This window comes from Cheilinus undulatus, linkage group 13, assembly GCF_018320785.1.
Source record: "Cheilinus undulatus linkage group 13, ASM1832078v1, whole genome shotgun sequence".
NCBI lineage: Eukaryota > Metazoa > Chordata > Actinopteri > Labriformes > Labridae > Cheilinus > Cheilinus undulatus.
Genome location: NC_054877.1, coordinates 40213709 through 40234775, shown reverse-complemented (window position 1 = coordinate 40234775; position 21067 = coordinate 40213709). Strand labels below are relative to the sequence as shown.

At 39.1% G+C, this 21067-nt stretch overlaps 1 protein-coding gene across 1 annotated transcript; it reads left to right on the top strand.

Moving 5' to 3' along the window:
• The first annotated feature begins 832 nt into the window (after positions 1 to 832).
• LOC121520773 (nucleolar protein 9) lies at positions 833 to 20490 on the top strand. The gene is made up of 12 exons (XM_041804387.1): positions 833 to 920; positions 1658 to 1955; positions 2829 to 3065; positions 3161 to 3373; positions 10228 to 10335; positions 14551 to 14692; positions 14791 to 14983; positions 15070 to 15210; positions 15388 to 15507; positions 15676 to 15888; positions 20073 to 20178; positions 20268 to 20490. The coding sequence occupies exons 2-12, from the start codon at positions 1730 to 1732 to the stop codon at positions 20420 to 20422; spliced, it is 1854 nt and encodes a 617-aa protein (XP_041660321.1). The 5' UTR covers positions 833 to 920; positions 1658 to 1729; the 3' UTR covers positions 20423 to 20490.
• The last annotated feature ends 577 nt before the right edge of the window (positions 20491 to 21067 follow it).

Sequence of the window (21067 nt, the reverse complement as noted above, 5' to 3'; positions counted from 1 at the left end):
TAACCCTAAACAAAAGTTAAATCTGATTTTATTTGAACGTTTGGCGTGTATTTCCGTTCTGAGATTTATGGTGTCTCAGATGAACAGTTGTGAGAGTGGCCGTCAGAAATGAATGGTTTGCAGCCAGACTGTCTTGTGCGGCGGTGGCTTGTTATTATTTCCATGTATCCCATATTGTTTATTTCATCCTTGGTCCTCAGTCTTCACACAAACCGGAAGTAGCTCCTGACCCACCATCTTAAAGTCTATATCAGACTCCTTTAACTTATGAAGGACTGAGAACAGAGATCTGAGGACCGCTGATCAGAGACAGATGAGAGCAGGCTTCCCAGAGCTCACAAACTGAACTCCCTTAAAACATCGGCTCTGATTCCTTCAGTCCCTCTGTTGGTCTCTGGTAAAAGGGACTAAGATCCAAGGAAAAGCCAGAGACTCAGGACACATAGAGAAGTGAGACGTATCCTAAGTCTTTGTGACTCCGCAAACACTTTAAGCAACATTGATGCTCCAAAAACGAAGATATCAAATAAAAACATGGATTAGCAAAATATTACAACAAATTAAAATCAAACCTAAATTTTAAAGGTGTAACAATACCTCAATCTGTTGAAAGTATTTCTTTCTATTACGAAAATATCAAAGTTAAGGAAGGACTTAGAGAATCTGGCTTTATGTTTGTGATTTTTTCCGACTAAAATAATACGATTTTTCATGAAACATAAAGTTTTGTTTTTTAAATTCCGTCATAATGTCTTTAGAAAAGTATGCATACCCGAAAGAATGCCATGCAAGATTTTATAATGGGCTTCTCCGATTTTCTTCAGCGTCTGAAAAAAAAAAAAAAAAAATCCTCTGACGTCCCCTCTCTTGACGTCATCACTACGCGTCCACAACACAACGCAGGTCTGCTTGTCTCACACGTGAGTAAACGTACAGTTTGTTGCCCTCTAATATCACTGTTTTTATCAGTTAAAATTTCGATAGTAAAAAGAAAGTGTTTTGTTTGGAAGTGTTGTAACAATGTGCCTTAGGTCGCTCGGTTCTGTAAAATATCGATTTAGCTAACAGAGTTAGCATGAACGCCGTTTCCACCGATGTCCAAACAAAACTACACTTCAGAAATACATGACTATGATCTGGCAGCGTTTACTGGCAGCGTATTAAAGTAGTTATCTGGGCTATTACCATTATCCAAAACATCAGTTGACAAATAAGAATTCGGCGTTCATTGTAGTTACCCAACAGATAAACATTTATTATAAATACTAAACTTTCCTTGACATCTCTCAGTCTACGACTCCACTGCGTTAATGACCAGCAGACAGAAAATGCAACCGATTTTAAGATTGCCACAAAGCAAGAACTGCCTTTGTAATCATATGGGGTTTTTTTTTGTATTTTTTTCAAATGTGCAGAGATTTGAGATAATCATGATGAAATAAATCCTGTCCTATCATAACATGCACGCTGCTTACCTAATACTATACCAGAGCCTTAAGAATCCCTCTGAGCTGAAATTCTTAAGTTTTTGAAACAGTATTGCACTCTTTAAATCCATGTGTATAAAGATATGCTGCTCTTAAATCAGGCAGATATTAACCATGCTTTCCTAATGACTGACTACTTCCTGTTTTACTCACATCTGACCTCATTAAAGCTTGAAGATCAGACTGAGCATCTCCTAACAACATAGACACATTCATCCTTCAACCTGCTGTTTTTCTGAGCTATGCTGGCTAAACCAGAGGAAAGGGGGCTGCAGAAAGGAGGAGGAAAGAAGAGGAAACATCCTCATGAAAATGGAGGAGGAGGAGAGAGGAAGAGGAGGGGAGGTGAAGAAGGAGAACACAGTCAGGCGGACGGTGACAGGAAGCGCCTGGATGCCCTGAGTGTGGGATATTTCCGCAGAGTTGGGGAAAGACTCGGTGAAGGCTTTGAAGATAATGAGGAGAGAGGTGAGAAGGATTACTGCTCAGGAGATCTGAGAAAGCAGAGGATTGAGTGATGATTACAGCTTGGGAATATGCAAATGAACTACTAAATCATCAGTACACAGAAAAATGTCCTCTTGAACTTCTCTGTGGGAAGATAAGATTGTCCTTTATTTATATTTGAGTGTCAACGGCAGCAAGGAAACAACAAATAACTATAGAATGTAAACTATGAAAAATACAATTTCCTTACAGGAGAATATAGAACTATTTAAAAGTAATAGATTACAAGGGAATCGTTGGTTCAATGAGCTTAATTTCAGTCCAATATTATAAAAGTAAACTTGACTTTGTTATTACTAAAGTAGGGCCAAGTAGTTCTCTCTGTGTCATTATTAAAGCTCTAAAATATCTCTTTTACCAAGCAGTGTTTAGATAAAACTCAAAGATGCTCAGTTTGCTGTCATTTGTGGTTGATGCTGATTCATTCATAGTTATAAATGATGGTTATTCATATCTTTGTGCACCAGTTATTGTTGTATTAAATCTTAGTTTCAGCTCTTTTCTAAACAGAACTGTAGACAGTCAAAAAGTTCTTGTTATATGTAGTCTAACCACTGTTCAGTGCCATTATTTCTGTCTTCTCTGTTGTATAATTTCTCTATTTTTTTGTATTGCTAATGGAAATGTCAAGCCGCTAAGTACAAAACATCTGTTTATACCTTTGAGTTTTTCTTGTTTATCTCAGACCCAGTGTTTTCCTATCATAATATTCTTATCAGAGTTCTATTCATTTTACCTGAAACATGCGTAGTTGATAATTTGGCCTCCCAGTCCACATCCCTTGCTGATTTTTAAATACATGTTTTGTTTTGATTCTTGATATTCTTTCTGTAGAGATTTTTGTGGAAAACGTCCTCACTGAAGTCAAAGGTAAAGGGACCCTGGTGGCGATGGACCGGACAGGAAGCATCACGCTGCAGCATCTACTCCCTCTCTCCAGCCCTGACCAGGTAGCAGAGGTCTTGGCTGAGCTGGGTGGGGAATCAGGGTCTGAATTCAAAGCGGTATCTTGTGACCGCTGTGGGGGCCATGTGGTGGAGAGTGCTATCAGACAGATGTCCAGGTGGTCAGGTACCACTACATGTTTATTTACTTTGTCATAAACCGGCAAGTACAACTTTAAACAAAGTCAACTCTGTGTTCTTACTTTATTCCTTTATTTTCAGAGTCGTCACAGAAGGAGCCATCTGCTGCAACAGACGAACAAGAAGAGGAGGAGGTTTGTGGATTATTGGAGGCCCAGGTGTTGTCTGTCAGCCAGGTGGTGAGAGAAAACAGCGCAGAGTTCATCAAGCACGTTCACGGCTCACATGTGGTCCGTACACTTTTACACGTGCTGGCTGGCTGCCTTGGACCACCACGCACGGAGGCTCGTCCAGGTACACACACACAAACAAACACAAGTATTCATAGTTAGCTTAAATCTAGGTTTGTGGCAATTTGGCACTGTTAGCTCCACCCTTGAAGCAAGTTTAGAGGAAGTTATGGAGGTAAAATTCAATGAAAGATATCGACTCTGGAAGAAGATTTTGTGGATTCATTTAAAAAGTCCAGTTCTGTGCAGTTCATATAAACCAGAGCAAAGCCAAGGCTGAGATGAGTTCACTAGTTGGGTTTTCTGCTCGGGCTGAAATAACTTGGGTGGCTCTGAGAGCATGCTTCCCTGTGTAGCTACTGCAGTTTTACCAGGTTATATATGCCCCTTTTTACTGAGAACAAAATCTCACAGTGGCCACCAGTAGAAAAATGACCATGCATCTTATTTATAAAGCAGTACGTAGACTTAGTGCTGTCAGTCCATTAAAAAATTGATCTGATTAATTTTAGGCTTTATGTTTAATTTATCACATATTTCAATAATTTGAGAAAGATTGCATTACTGATTGATTTAAAGATGATAGTTCCAAAACAGTCAGAAAGGACATGCTTCTGAGTCAAAACTTCTTATTAGCTTTTGAAACAGGAGAGGCTCAGACCAAGGACAGACCGTCCACTTACTGGTCAATCTAGGATGGCATTGACAGCTATAGAATATGGAATTCTTCCATGTAATTATAAAAATGAAGAGCACGGAGAATTTTTATGTGTTCCAGTCAAAACTACATTTTTTAATCGCATTTTGCACCCCTGTGATTAATCATTGAAATTGATAGAAAATTTTGACTGCACTACATTGAACAACAAAATCACATTTATTAAATGTTGCACATGTGTTCCATATGACCTAGGGCTGGGTATTGTTAAGACCCTCAGGATTCGATTCTTTAGGTTGCGTTTCGATTCCATATCGATTCAATTAGATATTGATTTAAATGCTTCAATGTTGATTCAGTAAGAAGTAGAAATACACAAGTAGAAATACATAACCTGTTGACAGTTTGAAAATACAAAATTTTGCATGTAAACTTAAATAATATTTCTTTCCTCTTGGAAATTGTGATAACCTTCACATAACATGGTTATGGTTGGTTGTTGTTTGGTCGAGTGCAGCCTCCGTCCATACAACGTGAATCACAGGCACAGCGACCCCCACTGGCCAGGAGGTGAATCAATTCAGAGGATTTGCTGAATCGATTTTGAATTGGGGGGGGAGTTACTGCAATGCATCGATTAATCGATACTTTACCCACCCCTAGTATGACCCTCAACCCATCTGGTAGTTTGTGAGATCAGAAAGGGGGGCCATAGTGATGTTGTTGATAGCAAGTAAGCAGAAATAGATAAAGGACAGAGACTTTTGAATGGCAAGTTCGGCTTCAAGATCCATCCATTTTCTATGCCTATGCTTATCCCACAGGGGGCTGGGAGCTTCAAGGTCATGCCAGATAACAATTAAGTTATTTGCACTTACTGTCGACTTAAATTGAGTTACACAGAGTTTGTAGAGTCTTAAATACTCAGTTTCAGTTGCTGGCCAAGCACTCTGCCAAAGCAGAGACCCAACGTCTTAAGCCCAGTGGTCAGGGGGGGCCAAAGATGGGCCCAACAAAAAACGTTTGGGAGCTACTGCCTTAGCCAAAGGTGGGCCATGCTGGATTGTTTTATAACAGTGATGCTCAGACAACTCTGCAAACTTTCCACAGTGGCTGCCAAATAGGGGGCTACAGATTGTAGACTGGTTCATACTGAGGAGAGGAAGTTCTTCTAGAAATAATTCATCCAACGGCTGTACTTATGAACTTTCTCTGAAAGCCTTTATTTTAAGTAAAATATTAAAAGGCTCTCTTGTCTTCATGTATGCTCTCACTGTAGATTTGACTTCTCCCAGTAATCTGTAGTGTAATTCTCTAACTGTATTTATAATCTCTTAAATCAAGGAACTACCCTTTGACCTCAAAGGGTTAAATTAGGGATATTCAGACTTGACAGAGATCCGTACTATTTCTTGGACCATGGGCATTGTTACGTGGCCACAAATAAAGTTTCCTAACATTTTATGGACCTGATTCTAAGTACATGAAGCAGAGCCTAAAGGCTCACATCTCTAGGTTCATCAGTGATGGATTTGAAACTGTATTTATGTAGGAGTTCTTAAATTACAAAGCTTTAGATCAGTTGATGTGTGATCAGTAATTCATTTACTTCTTTTTACTTTAGGTAATCTTTATAGACATCACTCTGTAGATGTTAAATGTGTTAGCAAAACTTCAGGGTGTATTTTGATATGAGATTGATGTACCCAGCTGTCTTACTTAATCTAGATTGATAAATGCACATGATTCAACTCTTAACTCCATATTATAGAAATATAAACTGTTATTGTGTCAGATATGCTCACTTCATGAAGTGTTACTGACTACAGTGAACACTATTGGGATGTAGTTATTAAAACAGCCTCACTTTTCATTGATAAAAAGCTGTTTGCTTTATACTCCCAACTGATTTATGTCACCAGTTCATGCTTTCTGCCTCTAAGTTGCTGGAGTGGCAGCCTGTGATGTCACATGCATACCCCCTATAGTCCACCCACCAGTGAGGGTACAAGTGTCTGGAAACTGTTTTGGGGGTTACCAAACCAAACCAAATCAAACCACACTCAGTCACACAGGGCCACCAGGCGGAAACACAGCTAATGAGATCCCTGGCCAGTGTTGTGGCCCATTGTACTGGTTTCCTCCCAGAGCTACCCACCCCTGTGTCTTTTTCCACCTAAAGCCTTCATGACGATGGACTTTCTCTTCCTCTTGGTACGCTATGCTGAAGTCTGCAGTCCATATTTCTTTGTTTGAATCGCTGTTATCCTTTAAAAAAAAAAATAGAAAAATAAACACCATACTTTGTAAAATAAGCCATTTGAAGCTGTCTGCTACCTCCATGTCATGGTGTTAGATCTCTCTGGTGTAGCAGAAAGATTATCTCTGGATGTCGAGGGCCTTTAAGTAGTGCAAAGCTTTGAAAATCCTCTGCTCTATCATCAACACCACAGGGGACTGCAACACGTAGATAAAACACAGGCAAGCATAAACTCGATATGTAGTATAGAACTTGGCCAAGCTTGGGGAAAGCAAACTCTCTTCCTCCCTAAAGATTTGTCTTCTAAGATCTACAGCCTTTTTCAGTGGCATCGTACACATCTGAGTCCTGGACTGTGAAGACTGCAGATAAAATAAGCAGTATGATTCTTTTGAGATGTGTAGCTGCTGCAGAATCTTTAGGGTACTATGGATTTATAAAGGACAAAAACATATATATCATAGGAATCAGGACGCCAGGCTGTAATGTTTCATCTGACTTAAAGGTCGAAGTTATAACCAACTAAAAGTTGTAGCCTTTGCACCGGCTGGTCTTGCATTAACCCTGGGTGAAACTTTAATGTGTGGAATAGAGAAAGAGTTAGTTTCAAAAGTTGGACGCAGCTAAATTAATGTGAACAAAAGTAGCAATGGCCATGAAGTGTAAAAGTCAGACAGCAGTGCACTTTGTTTACAGATTTGTCATTGAAAGGGATGGATTGATAGACATCTGTAATTGGACTTATTTATGCTATTTAAGGATTTCATTGTTGCTTTGAATACACAGAATAATTATCATTCAATATGAAATGTGTCAAACTGGAGCCGTCCCCGCCCCGCAGGGACTGATTGTTGAGATTCTGCACAGACTTTGAAGAAACTTTTGCCTCTCAGTTTGTCATAATCACCCATTTAAAGTAAACAGTGATTAAGTATTTAATAAAGAAAACTTGCAGGGTGCTAATTTGATTGCAAGACTCCTCAATTCAAGACAGCATAGCCCTCAGGCGTGAAGTGCATTTTAAACACCGTGAGAGACGTGCTTGATATTTACCAGACAGACAGCATCCTGCTGGGCTATACGAAGCACTCCTTTAGCTCTTTAAATAAATAACTACCTCTTTTCTTATCCAGTTCTTCTTTTGATAGTTTGGTGGGAGTTTGGACAGGAGTTTTAGTGTGTTTTTTGCAACACTCGTTTCAGGGCCGTTGTTTCAGGGCTCCTATGAGGAAGACTTAAAGACTACAGGTCTCATTTATCCCCGGTGAAAATTGTTTACTTAATGTCAGTTAGCCCTTAGGTTGATCTTGTTCGTCCTGCACTGTTATTTCTTATTTGCGCATACTCACATTGCACTTTTGGCATTTCTTGGCAGTAATTTTCCTTTTTGGTATGAGCTCTGGACTGATGTTTTGTAAGTGATTTTGTGTATGTGTGAGGTGTTTCTTATATTGTGTTGTTTATTTTATGTCTGACTCTTAGTCTTTTAATTGGATCTTATTTTCACTGATGAAGTTGTCCTTGTGTACCTTGTCTTTTGTGTGCTCCTGCTGCAACACTAATTTCCCTCCATGGGACAATAAAGAGATTCTGATTCTGACACTCAGAGTTCTGCAAACATTCAAATGAACACCCATGATATGACCGAGCACAGATTTGACCTTTCTACGTTACACTCACAGTACATTTGAGCCTCAAAGTCAGTCGTAGCTAAGTCAGACATATGGGGAGATCAGAGTGACTTTGTTTGCACTGAGCTGGTACATTTGTCCCCAGAGAGAAATGTTGTGGTCTCTAGACACTGTTGTTTGTAGAAAACCATCAAGCAAGGAATGGCTAAGGGGAGGAGTAAGAGGAGAAGATCTACAGCAAGCTGGCTGGGTAACATTATGGAGGCCACAAGAGAGGCTAGCACCATGCAAGTGTCAGACATTGCGTTGCATTATACACTCACTGTCCACACTGGATTCTTTAATGTTTAGCTCTTTCCCTTTTGAATTTCAGTCTCTCCTTGTAAAAAAATACTTCATCTAGCACTTTTGTGTTGAAAGGGAAGAAACGGACGTGCAGTCCTTTTGTACTGGGAGGCATTTGAGTCAAGCCTTGTGAGATTCGGCTCAGTAGGTAGAGTCAGAAGGTTTTGGGTTCGATCCCCCACTCCTGCAATCACATGTCAATAGTCCTTAACCCCAGTTTGCCCTCACTACTTCATCTGTGGCGTGTAAATGGATTTAGATGCATTTGAATGGGATTAACTAATACTCATGGCCCATTTTCTATAACAGCCTCTGTGATCAGTGTGCAAACATGCAGTGAGTGGCATGAAAGGGTGTGACCTGCAGTGTAAAAGTCTTTTGTAAAACAAGCTTACAAGCTCTTCAGAGCAAGAAAAGTAAGGGAATATTCTGCCTGACACTCATTTTGCCTTGCTGCCCATCTGTTTCCTTGTTTCTTGCTCTTTTCAATGTGAGCGACAGAGTAAAATAGGAACAGACAACAGGGAGAAAGCTCCACATTGCGCTGCATCACTGGCAAGCTGTCTGAACACTACACTGTAACTCGATATAATCAAGCAGATTTTGTCACTGACGCTCACTTGTGTCACGTGCAATTAGCCAAAGTGTAAGGACTGTACATGGTGGCACTCTAAAGACTGCAGAGAGGGAGAGAAAAACACTAATTTAAACAATAACCTAAAAGATATTACCATAAAGTAAATCTCTTTGCATTAATTTGATTCCCAAAAAAGATAGTTGTTCCAGATTATTACTGTGAACATAAAACAGTCTTCAAATGCATTGTTATCAGCCAGGGTTAACTATTGAAATGTGCCATGTTTCTCACTTGTCTTTTATTGTTTTGCATCACTAAATGAAGTTAAAAAAATAAATATAGCAGTGAATTGTAATTAACACATTTTTGCAGTCCTAGTTTTAACACAAACTATTATAAATACAGCATATTTGTTAATGTTAAGATTGAAGAAATGTAACCACAACAAAATGTATCTCCACGCCTAGAGTTGGTTTAAACTTTTGAGCTTAAGTGATATTAAAAGTCCAACATGACAAAATTATGAACTGTTTTTACTTGTCACCCATGTTTAAAAATGTTTTTACACCACATTTTCACTGTAGGAGCTTTGAAAATGTAAACAGATTGTGAGATGTTACATTGATATGCAGATAACAATAACTTCAATACTTTGATATGCAAGACAACCCTAAGGCATGATAATTTTGAGGGTAGTCATACATATTTACAAGGAGAGTTATCTGTTTTTCTATGACCTTTTTCTATGAGCCTTTTTAAAATTTGTTCTTAATAAAGTTTCTAAGACAAGTCTATGTGGGATTCATGACATGGTCTTAAACCATTGAATTGTTTACACCCATGTTTCTAAAATGATGAATGCCATGTGCTTAAAGGCTGAAGGCATGTTCTCCTAATTAACATTGAGAAATGCCCCTTTTATGTCCATATAAGGGCATGAGGCTGTAGGGCAGTGTGCAGACACAGAAGGCACACTGTAAAGAGAGGAGAAGCAGCAAGATATCAGTCATTTTCCACGGATTTTTCTTGGATTTTGTTTTTAGCTAAGAATGAAATCACAGATAAAGAAACTTTGGTTACTATCAGAATTGTATAAAAATCTGTGTAAAAAGGTTTAAAGAACAGATATCTTCTGAGGAATGATTGGTGAATGAGGCCCAATGTTACTCCATGAAAGTGAAGGTCACATTGAGGGATAAACTATCATGTCGGTAAATAAAGTTATGAGTGAGTTTTGACCTTGAGATGGAGTCTGAACTTCTTTTTGGCAGTCGTGCTCATGTTTTAGTGGAACTCTAAAGCCGTGAATCACTGCTGCAACAGCTCCTGACTGTGTTGTTGAGCAGCCAGCAATTAGCTTCCTTTTGTTCACAGCACAAAACCATGCACCTGTCTCTTTCAAATCAAACAGCGTCTTTGCCTCACATCTCTCCCTCTTTTCTTTCAGGTGCAAAAGAACGAAACATTTCTCCTCAGCTGACTGACTTTGAGATTCCCACGTCCTTTTGGTACGAGCTGAAAAGCCTCACAGAGACCTTGATGGACAACGTGAACCGTGAGTCATTTTCTATCTAATCCAAACTCAAGTAACACAGAAAATTCAGTTTTATTGTAAAGAAAAATCTCTCCAAGCAAGGGGACTTATTTTTTTCAACATTAGAAAATTAGGTATGCTGCTGATACCAATCATCTATAAGTATGACTGGCTGGTCCTTTACAATTTATTTTTTTGTTACAGCAGCTGATTTAGAGGTTGATAGTCAACTTAGCTTTGTAGTGTTCTGGGACCTCCTACAGGGGGCAGTGCTATCTGATAAAAAAAGAACACAAAACAGCACTGAAAAGCGTTCAGTGCTGTTCTTTACTCTTTATTTAATAAAGAAACATAACAGTTCTGATGAAACTGACACAGTATTATAGCTACATCCCAGTTCATTGCAACACTTGCGGCAGACATTGCTAACACCTTCGAGTACAACTTAACCCCACCTGTAGCTATCGCCGTGTTTTCCTCAAATGATGCTGATTTGTTAGAACTGTTTTTGGTCCACCACATCCATTGTAGACTGAGGCTTAACAAGATGGATTTACAAGATTAAAAACATGGAGACTGGCAAATCAATCTGCTTTGCAAGGTTTATGTTTGTGAAAAGCAAATGTAACTGATTTTTAACATTAGGTAAAGTCTGCAATGAATGCCCCGTGATCTTTTCAATGGTAGTTTTTTTCAGGTAATCTCTGAGACATCCAGAAAACCATTTGTGACATTTCTCCCGGAAATCAGAAAAACATAAAAGCATGCTAAATGCATTTGAGGAGAGTTGTAGAGGAAGAGCTCAAGGGCAGAGTTTTTCAATAGAATGCAGTCTGGGTAATAATTTATATGATAAATCTGGCCTTGCAGATTTAAATAAAAATAAATGAAACAGTCAATGAATAACCTCAGGGTTAGTGCATATACTGTAGAGAAAGCTCGAAGCTATAATAGAGATCTGCACTGGGACAAGAGTGTAGTCTTTTATGCCCGCTGTTTTTACAGACAGAAAACACAGAGGAGCCGATTATCAGAGAATGGATTATAGCAGCATACACCACTGGGACCTGTATATGACTTGTCACAGCTATCTGCCCACAATACACACTAATGCATAACAGCAGAAACATGTCAGTAAAGTTTAAAAGGTTAGTACAATCAGTCCTTTAATGGATTTGATTAAGGAGAAGGTCTCTCCATTTCCATTCTGTGCTGCAAGACTCCCAACAGATGTGAAACTAGTTTCAGTGTCTGAGAAACCTGATAACTCCTCCTTACTTTTGTTTTTGGAGCAATCCAGCAGGAGTACTATGCCCATAAAAAATACTCTGATCCTGAACCTGCATAATGACCCTGGATCGTCTCCACCCATGGATAAAGTGTGTGCCTGTAGCTGCATTTCCTGGTTTAGCTCAGATTGGTACAGTATGCAATCATTTACATTCCCCACAGCCTCAGGATATGATACATACTGTGATACAGAGGCCACAATACATCTACGTGTCTACGCACCCATTGATTTTGGATATTAAACATGTCCTACACATAATTCACAACAGTAAGCTGTTCAATATTGTAGAGAATAACAGCAAAGGCAAAGTTTTAAGGATCCCGCTATTCAAAACACTTAAAAATTAGGTCCTCAGAGATCTAAGAAGTTAAAAAAAATATTCTGTAAATAATTCCTTCTGAGCATTTAATAAGTCCACTTGTATTTGCAAGAATTCCCTATTGCTTTACATCTACAAAGCTGCACACAGTGGAAGCACTAAAGTTTCTGTGATGAAAGGTCGAGTGGAGATAAACAGCATGACTGATACTCAGTAAGCAGTTGTCTGAAACTTTCATTATCAGCTACACTGTAAAAGCCAAGTCTTTATGAATAAAGCTTAAAAGTGTGTCATTCAGTGCTGGTTTGGGTACACATATTGGCAAGGTATAGCAAGAATAGCTGTTAATGCTAATTGCTAATTAGCCTGGTGTCTTGTCATGTGTGCTGGAGGTTGGCTGTGTTGCTGCAGTGTTTTACCTTGTTTAGCACAGTTGCATATTGAATGACTCATGTCCAACTCATGACTTTCTGTTGTTGGAAGAAACCTGAAATAATCCAGTATCTGTGCTTGTAGTCTTGCTGATAGACTTTTACATTTATAATTGTTAGTTCTGCTGTGAAGTTTGCATTGCATCATGCTGTTTAGCTTCTACTGCTAAGTGTTGGCTTTTTTTTCAGCACCGTAGGGGATGTGTATTTTAAACTGCTATCATAGCATTTGCGGCCAGGAGTGCATGCAGTTGGCTGGCGAAACAGGTACAGTTATATCCCTTTGTCATCGGGACCAGAATTACAAGTTGGTTACACAAATTATTCTCATTTTTATAGCATTTCAGATCCACAATCCCAGTCAAACGCTCAATCTAAACTGTAAAGCAGCCGCCCACCACTTGTAGCCACTGAACAGGTGCATCTCAAAACATTAGAATATCAAAATTCATTTTTTCCCATGATTTACTTCATAAATTCTAGATTAATCACATGCAAAATCAAGTATTCTTAGACATGTTTTTTATTTTAATCTTGATGAATACAGCTTACAGCTCATGAAAATCAAAAGTCTACCGTCTTAAAATATTAGAATATTGTGAAAAAGTCCAGTTTGCAAATGTTTCCCGAGCCTTCATTCTCTCACTCTGGTTTAATTCATACAACCACAATCATAGGGGAGGCAATCATCAACACCCTTCACAAGGAAGGAAAGCCACAGAAGGTCACTGATGAAAGGGCAAGCTGTTCTCAGAGGTTCTGTCAAATCATATTCATAGAAAGTGGACTGGAAGGGAAAAGTGTGGGAAGATGCTTCACAAGGAGTAGACTGAGGCTGGAGTCAGTGGCTCAAGAGCCACCACACACAGGGTAAAGTAGGTAGTATGGTAGTTGGTAGTACGCACCTGGTTGAGTCCCAGAAATTTCCAAATGACCAGACTTACGTACAAAAAATTCAGACATCACTAATCGATGCCATATAATATCTTTTTTAGGTTTCACCAAGGTGGTGTTGTTTCAGTGAAATCTGAAAATTCATTATTAGCACGTTCAGTAACATTCAGCTCATTAAAGACACTTCTGTTTTAACTTTCATGTCTCTGAGGTTGAGTGTTTGTGAGTTTTTGTTTTGTGTTCGTTGAGGTTTATTTGCAAAGATAGGGGCCCTTTTTCCCAAACTGTATGCATATTTCTCAGACTATTTCTATGCAAACATTAAGGTAGCATCATCAGATGGATTTTGTTTTGGCAGCACAGTCAGAGATACATTTCACCCTTTGCAAGCATTTTGTAAATTGGTTTCTTTCCGTCTCATTTGCAAAGCTTCTTCGGTAAAACGGCTGCATATTTGAGTCAATTCAGCCCAGCTTGTCTTGATAACTAGAGGAAGAAAACAATCAAAGTTTATGCAGCTCTTCCAATTTGTCTTAATATTGGCGGAAGTTAGCAGAGCAGCAACTATTACATAAAACAAGCAACATTTTTACAAGCATGATGAAGTAAATTCTGTTCAATGAGACACTTAATGCTCTGTTTGTTAGGAAGTTAACAAAGGCTGCAGGGAAATCTTTAAAACAAATGTTTTCTGCGCTCAGTTGGTTATAATTAGAATGAACTATATTGTCAGAAATAAACTGTTTTTCTATTTATCTTTTCAGAAAACATCAATTTCTGCCTCGCGTGCATTATTAAGTCATGTTCAGAATGATAAATGTGAATTGTATCTGGGATTTGGGGTATTTTATTTGAATCAAGGAATAACTGGTACAAAGAAAACGTAGCTTAATTGATAGGTATACCCTACTTTTTCTCTGAGAGAAGCTGAGATGTGTACTAGATGGACATATCACGGTTGAAATATCTACTTGATAGTGCCCCCAGCTGAAAAAATGAATTGCTATATGCCCTTTATGACCTCTAGTCTGCAATATTGTGGTATTTCAGCACAAAAAATGTGATATTTACCCATTTCTTTCTGCAATAAGCTTACTGCAGATATAAAGCCAGACAGATTTATCAGTCTAGCCCGAAAGAGAAGCCCTTTTAATGTTTATTAGACCTCAAGGAAGCTAGTAGTGTTTTTTACCAAGGCACACTGAAAGTAAATCATTTTTTTATTTTGCCATAGGGTGTCTTTAAAATAGCTGAGAGTTCAAGTAACATTTTCCTTTCTGTTGTGTCTCTTTCCTCTCTAGTAAGTGTGACAGATGCTGCAGCCAGCGCAGTGTTTCAGACCATGCTGACAGTTTGTCACCGAAAACGGCCCAAACTCTGCAAACAGCTCCTCAAACGCATCATGGAGTATCTGACGAGTCGCAGTGCGGCTCCAGGAGTCAGGTAGGGAAGTCTCTCTTTACTGTTGTTTCTTTTTGTGTTGATATAAGTCTTTTTTGCCATGACATATACCTTACCTTTATGTTTTGGTCTTCTTTCAGTCCACTCCTGGTTTTTCTCAAGGACCAGGCTTCCAGTCGCCTAATAGAGACCATCATACAGCTTTCCCACAAGGCCCTTCTTCGAGATCTCTATAAGAGTCACCTGAAGGGTCACCTGGTTGACTTGGCCCTCCATCCCATCGCCAACTTCCCCATACAAAGAATTACGGCGGCCTCTGCCAAATACAAACTGGTCTGTTTTCATGCCACACAGTGAAGTAGGGATTTTATAACGACACGAATAACTGACATTTTTGTGTCTTTTGCCACCTTTCATAGTTTCTAAAGCTATTTGATGAGCTCATTGAAGGTTTGGAGGCCATCTTGGCCACAGGTCACATGGGTGTGATCGTCCAGCTGGCACAGAGCTGTGCAGAGAGCGGGGAGAAACAGGCAGACTTGATGCAGAGCCTCCTCCATGTAAGTATGGCAGAGAGTTTCTTATTGACTGTCCACTGAGGTAGTAAATCATCGTTACAAGAATGCCCTGCTTTCTTTTCATGCCTTCTATTTTATGGTGTAACTTATGAGAGAATAACAGAAAATCAAACATTGATATGTGGCTAATAAAACCCCCGCTGATATGATCCCTCCCAGGCGTTTCACTGCGCTGAGCCTGGCTCTCGACACGTCAGCTGCCTCCCTCTCTTCATGTCCCTGCTCACCTATGAGGTGTACTACAACACTGAGACAGCAGAGGGCAGCACGCAGACAGAGGTGAACACCACAGAGAAGTCTTATCAGCTCATTTGGTGCTTGGTTTTAATTGTAGTCTTCAACATTTCAGTTAATTACCAGCTGAGAGGTGATTAAAGCTGACTGCAGCTTGATGCTGAGTAAGTGTTTCAGGTGCAGTGGCTTACACATCTGCTACGTGGTTTCTAGGTCCCGCTGTCCTCCATCTGTTACCATGGCTCCCTCCTCGTCCAGGCGCTGTCCAGGTTCAAAGAACGCTCGCTCCTCCTCAGCAGTCTGCGCACTCTGACCCCCGCTGACCTCCTGAACTTGGCCTCTGACCCCTCAGGTAGCCATGTGCTGCAGGCTCTCATCACCACATCGAGCGACAAGGGAAGGGGGAAGATCCTCAAGAGACTCGAGGTATGAGCATCAGAGGAACTTTAGAATATTTTAAATGGAAAAGTAAGGATGTCAAATCATGAGAATTTAACTTTGGATACTGGAAGTTCCAGTTCAGGGCTACCTGTAGCCAAAGTTGAATCCTAAGCAGAATTCAAGGGAGGAAAGTTACTAGTTACACTTACTAAAGGTACTGTTTTAAGGTACCTTTTTGGTGTACTTGATAAAGAGATCAGCTGTCCTGCTTGAACCAAGGAGAGTTTAGATGGCTTATATTTCCATTATAAATTAAAAAGTGAGGCATCAGGCTTCATCAAATCAGACACGCAGCAGCTAATTTTACCCTCTCTGTTTGCTGCCTGTAGCAGAAACTACTTGCACTACTTCAGCTTTAACAAGACGAGAGTGGTCTTTATCCGTGAAAGATCTCATACGGCAGCTATATACAGATTAAAAAGCAGACGTAGTCAGCAAAATAAGCTGAGAGACCCACCCTGGTGTAGTTTCTGTCTGAAATCTGTCCACACAGCCAAGAGCTACTAGCTAGCTACCACTAGCTTGTTGAGGACGCTGCTGGTGGGTGGAAACTGTCAACAGGTGTGCAGAGGGCATTTCAAAATAAAAGCATAGTGTGAAGGTGACAATGTAGATCGATATCTTCAATTTCTATCGATCTGATAGGATAATTAATCAACCAATCGATGTATCGATATACATCTAGGACTGGGTAATTAATTGCAAATTAGATGTAATAACAATATGGCCTGCTGCAGTTTTTAAATCACAAACAGTGCAATATGTCTTTAACCTTAAATGTGTCAAAATGCCAGTTTGATACAATTTTTCTTGCAGCAGAGATTCTCTGCTCTACAAATTATGTGTACATTTATTATTATTATTATTATTATTATTATTATTATGTTGTTGTTGTTGTTTTTTTACAAAAATCCTACTTTTATTCTTTATGTATGTTTTTTTCTTATTCAAACAAGAATAAAAAAGAAATGATCACCCCTTTCTATATAACAATTCATACCAGCCTTAAATTGTGTGAGCCAAAATTGCAAATAGATTGTTTTTTTAAAGTTTAATTTATCTAATATTGTGCTGTTTATAATAAGGAATGATTAGTTGCTTGTGTTTGTCGAACAACACATTAGATGAAGCACCTAAAAATAACCAAATGTATTCTGGTGACCATTCATACACCTGGGTGGCTGCCCAGGAAAAAATTGTGAGTGTTCACATAATTACAGACCGTAGTTAATCTCAATTAATGCATTAACTATGAAAGCCCTCATTTATGCCTTCACTTTGTTTGAATTAATCAAAGTGTAATGTATCCATTTCACATTTGAAGAAGTTTTCTTCTGAAAAAAGATGCATAAAAGTGTGTGAGTCAGTCACCGGCAGTTTTCATTCCTTCAACATGGCTGTTGTAGTTTATTTAGCGTTGGTATTACATACACTTCCTGCATCATTTTCCCCAAATAAACAAAATCATCCTGTACAAATGAGTGTTATAAAAACTACAATGACCAGCTGTCTAAGGGAACGATTCCTGTTCTTCTTCCATGCTGGAGAGAGGCGTGTCTGAGGGCTGAATGTTCACGGGTCGTCTGTCTGTCTGTCCCGTTTATGTGAAGGCAGTATCTCAGGAAGACCTGGAGGGAATATCTTGCTGTTTGGCACAAATGTCTGCTTGGACTTGAGCATGAACTAATTCGATTTAGTTTGTTAAAGGTCAAGAAACGTTTTTGGCCAAAACTCATGCGCTAAAAATGACACAAATTCACAGAAATGGGTGATGGGATAAATAATAAGGACATGAAGTTAAAGTCTGCTTCTTTCTGCAGTTTTTATGTCCTATAAAGACACTTTAATAAATGTTATTCCTGTCCCAGTCTTAATGTAATATCTCAGGAAGGCCTGGAGGGATTATTATCATGTTTGGCACGGATGTCCGCCTGACTGAACAAGGAACTGATATGGTCAAAGTTCATGTGATGTGACCCCTATTCCATCCCCTCCATATGAATTTGTTTTGTCTCAGGAATGCCTGGAGAGATTCTTTTGAAACATCTGTTGTATTTATTATTTTTTTGTCATCAGCGTCATGCATACTCCCTCTACACCTGGCATACCTGTTCTTCTGCTTCAGTTCTCAGAAACAGAGTGCTTCCTGTTAACATGCCCACCCCTTAAAGGTCGGGTTGTTTTTAGAAACAGGCAGCAGTCAACAAAGCCAACCCCCAGTTTATACAAATTTACACATGGCACTCACTGTCAACTCAGACTGGGTGTGTGGCGGAAGCATAATGACTGTCATAGTTTAATTTTTATTTTTGGTGTACACATGAGGACAAAATTATTAGCCCCCCTATGGAAATTTTGGTTTTTCTCAAGTATTTCCCAAGTGCTGTTAAACAGAGTGGAGAGTTTTTAACACAGCTTTTCCAAACATCCTAGTTTTATTTTGGATGCTGAAATTATTTTACTTTGCACACAGAATCAAAATTATTTCACTAAAACCACAAACTACCAGGGTGAAATTATTAGCCCCCTTTAGAACCGACTTTGTAGTCAAGCCATAGCAAAAACCACTCTTGGTCAATGATGTGCCTTAACTTTAGAATACTCAAAGATTGTAAAACCAAGTTGAAACCAACAGTTATTTCCCAGTTTACACACAGTGTAAAAGCCTCAAAAAGAGTTTAGGCTGTCACTTGAGAAGGCACTGTGCCAAAAAAACAAAAGAAATCAGTTTAGACTTGAGAGAAAGAATTGTTGATGCTCACAAAGCAAGAGAAGGATATAAAAAGTTATTTCAGCGTTTCCAAGTGTATAGAACTGGAGTGGGAAGTATAATCAAGAAATTCAATGAGAGCCACACAGTCCAGAATAAGCCTGGCAGAAGTAGGAAGAGAAAGATTTCAAAGACCCTGGAAAGAAAACGAGTGAGAGATGTGTCTAAAGACCCCAGAACAACTGCCAAGACACAAAAGAAGGACTTAGCCAAGTCAGGAATTGTAGTCTTAGAGAAGACCATCTCAAAAGTCCTGCACCGGAATGAATTGAGATAATATCTAGCACATTATTGGTTTTGGTCTTTTTTTTTCCTATTTGGTGACTCTAAACAGTCTACAGTCAGGGTGCTGGTTCATCTTAGATGGTGGAACAGGCGTCACACTTACAGGGGCTACAGTCCTCATCACAAAGGCTGCTGGTTCAACTCCTGATCATCAACCCTTAGGCACAGTTATCCCTCACTCACCCTTTCCTCTCTCCCTTCAGCTGTCCTATCAAATAAGTGCAGGAGGAAAAAAAATACCCCAGTTGTACCTCATGCTGTTGTTTGTTTTTGATGAGTTACATTTCACAGTAATTGCTGAAGTCAGGAGACAGATCTGCCTCAAACTCAGCTGCTTGTTAGAGCACCTCTCCACAAGTTTCCCGTCTCTGTAGATTTGACACCCTTGGAGGAAACAAAAACATCAAGTTTAAGTGATTAAAAATCTGAAGTGACACTGTAACTTCTATCTGATCAAGAAAAAAGAAACTTCATCTAAAATCAGTTTGACATGTAAAAGAATTCTGATACAAAAGGAGCCTTTGAATGCAGCATTGCTCAGCAGTGTCATCTGCATCACTTTTTATGTTTACATAAGAATAATAGAGTTCTGAACCATCCCTGTGGTTGTCTTACATCTGCTCATCAACTGTTAAGTCAGTTTTATGATCCATGTCCACTTAGGGCTTCCATACATAACAACAACTAAAAAAATATACTAAAGATTTCCACTAATATACAAAATACTGCCTACCAGATCATGCCAGCTTTTGTTTTTATTACCAAGATTACTGGCAACTTGCAAAAAAAGGACTTTGATTTTATTTAGTGGTGAATTAATCTTTTAATTTTACACATTTTTAAACAAATACAGTGAGATTTTAACTACTGGGTTTAAAGTGTAACTTGTCAGGAGTAAATCTTCCCTTTTAACAACAAGAGATTCATATTTGTTTGATCCTTTCTCTTTTTCAAGTCTTCAGTCGTAGATGTATAGAAAATAAAGCTCCCTTCTAAACGGGGTACCTTATTAGAACAAGATGACATTAACAGTTGAGGATACTCGATTCTTTTACAGTCCCATGAGTCATTTCTATGTTTAAACTATCTTTCCATGGTCCCACCCTCTCCTCAGGGCCAGTTTGTTCAGATGGCGTGCTCCAGGTTGGGCAGTCGGGTGCTGGAGGCCATATGGAACAGCGCCTCAGTCAGTCACAGGCAGAACATCGCACAGGAACTTGGTAAAACAACTCAGCACACAACATGAAACCATATTGAATTTAAAGAATAACTCAGCATTTTTAAATTCTCCCATCTTTCTCTCTTCCAGCGTCGAATGAAAACCAGCTGAGGTCGGACCAGTTCGCTCGTCACGTGTGGGCAAAATTCGCCCTTTCTCACTTCATCCACAGGAGAGCACACTGGCAGGAAATCCAGACTGGAGAGTCCAAGAAGAGGAAGCTGTTTAGTGATATTCTTGATTAAAAATGTATATTTATATGATCTGTTAGTGTTTTTACTATGACATTTAATTAAAAAGTTAAAGAAGACAATATTCTAGGAGTAATTCTTGAATAGTGGGCTTATTTTTTACTTTCCAGGAAGAAACCTGAAAATGTAATAGTATTGACTGTATGTGTGTCCTATCTGAATCCAGGAGCAACATGACCACTAGGGGGTGCTAGTGTTACATTAATTCTCTGAGTTTTTAATGTCCTGAAGTGGAAATGATCATGTGAGTAGAGTTCATGTGCTGAAATGTCTCAACAGTCCCTAAAACGCCAACCCAGAAACAAAACAACGAAGCCTACATGCTCGGTTATATTTCAGCAACAAGTAAAGATTCCCACACAGAAGTATAAATGCATGCATACTGATATCTGAAATATGTACAATGGTGTAATTACAGTTGTAGATAAAAAAATAACTTGTTACCCTGAATGTTTTGCATTAATTCATGAAACAAGATCAATTTCTGTCTGACTTGTCCCTCACAGTGAGCTCCTTTTGTCTCAGGCTTGTTGGGGACACATCAGCTTAGTCACAGAGGAAAACATTGATTACATATTGATTTAGGCAGGAAGGTCTTTTATCTTGGCAGATGCATCTCAGTAGAGAAGAGACACGAGC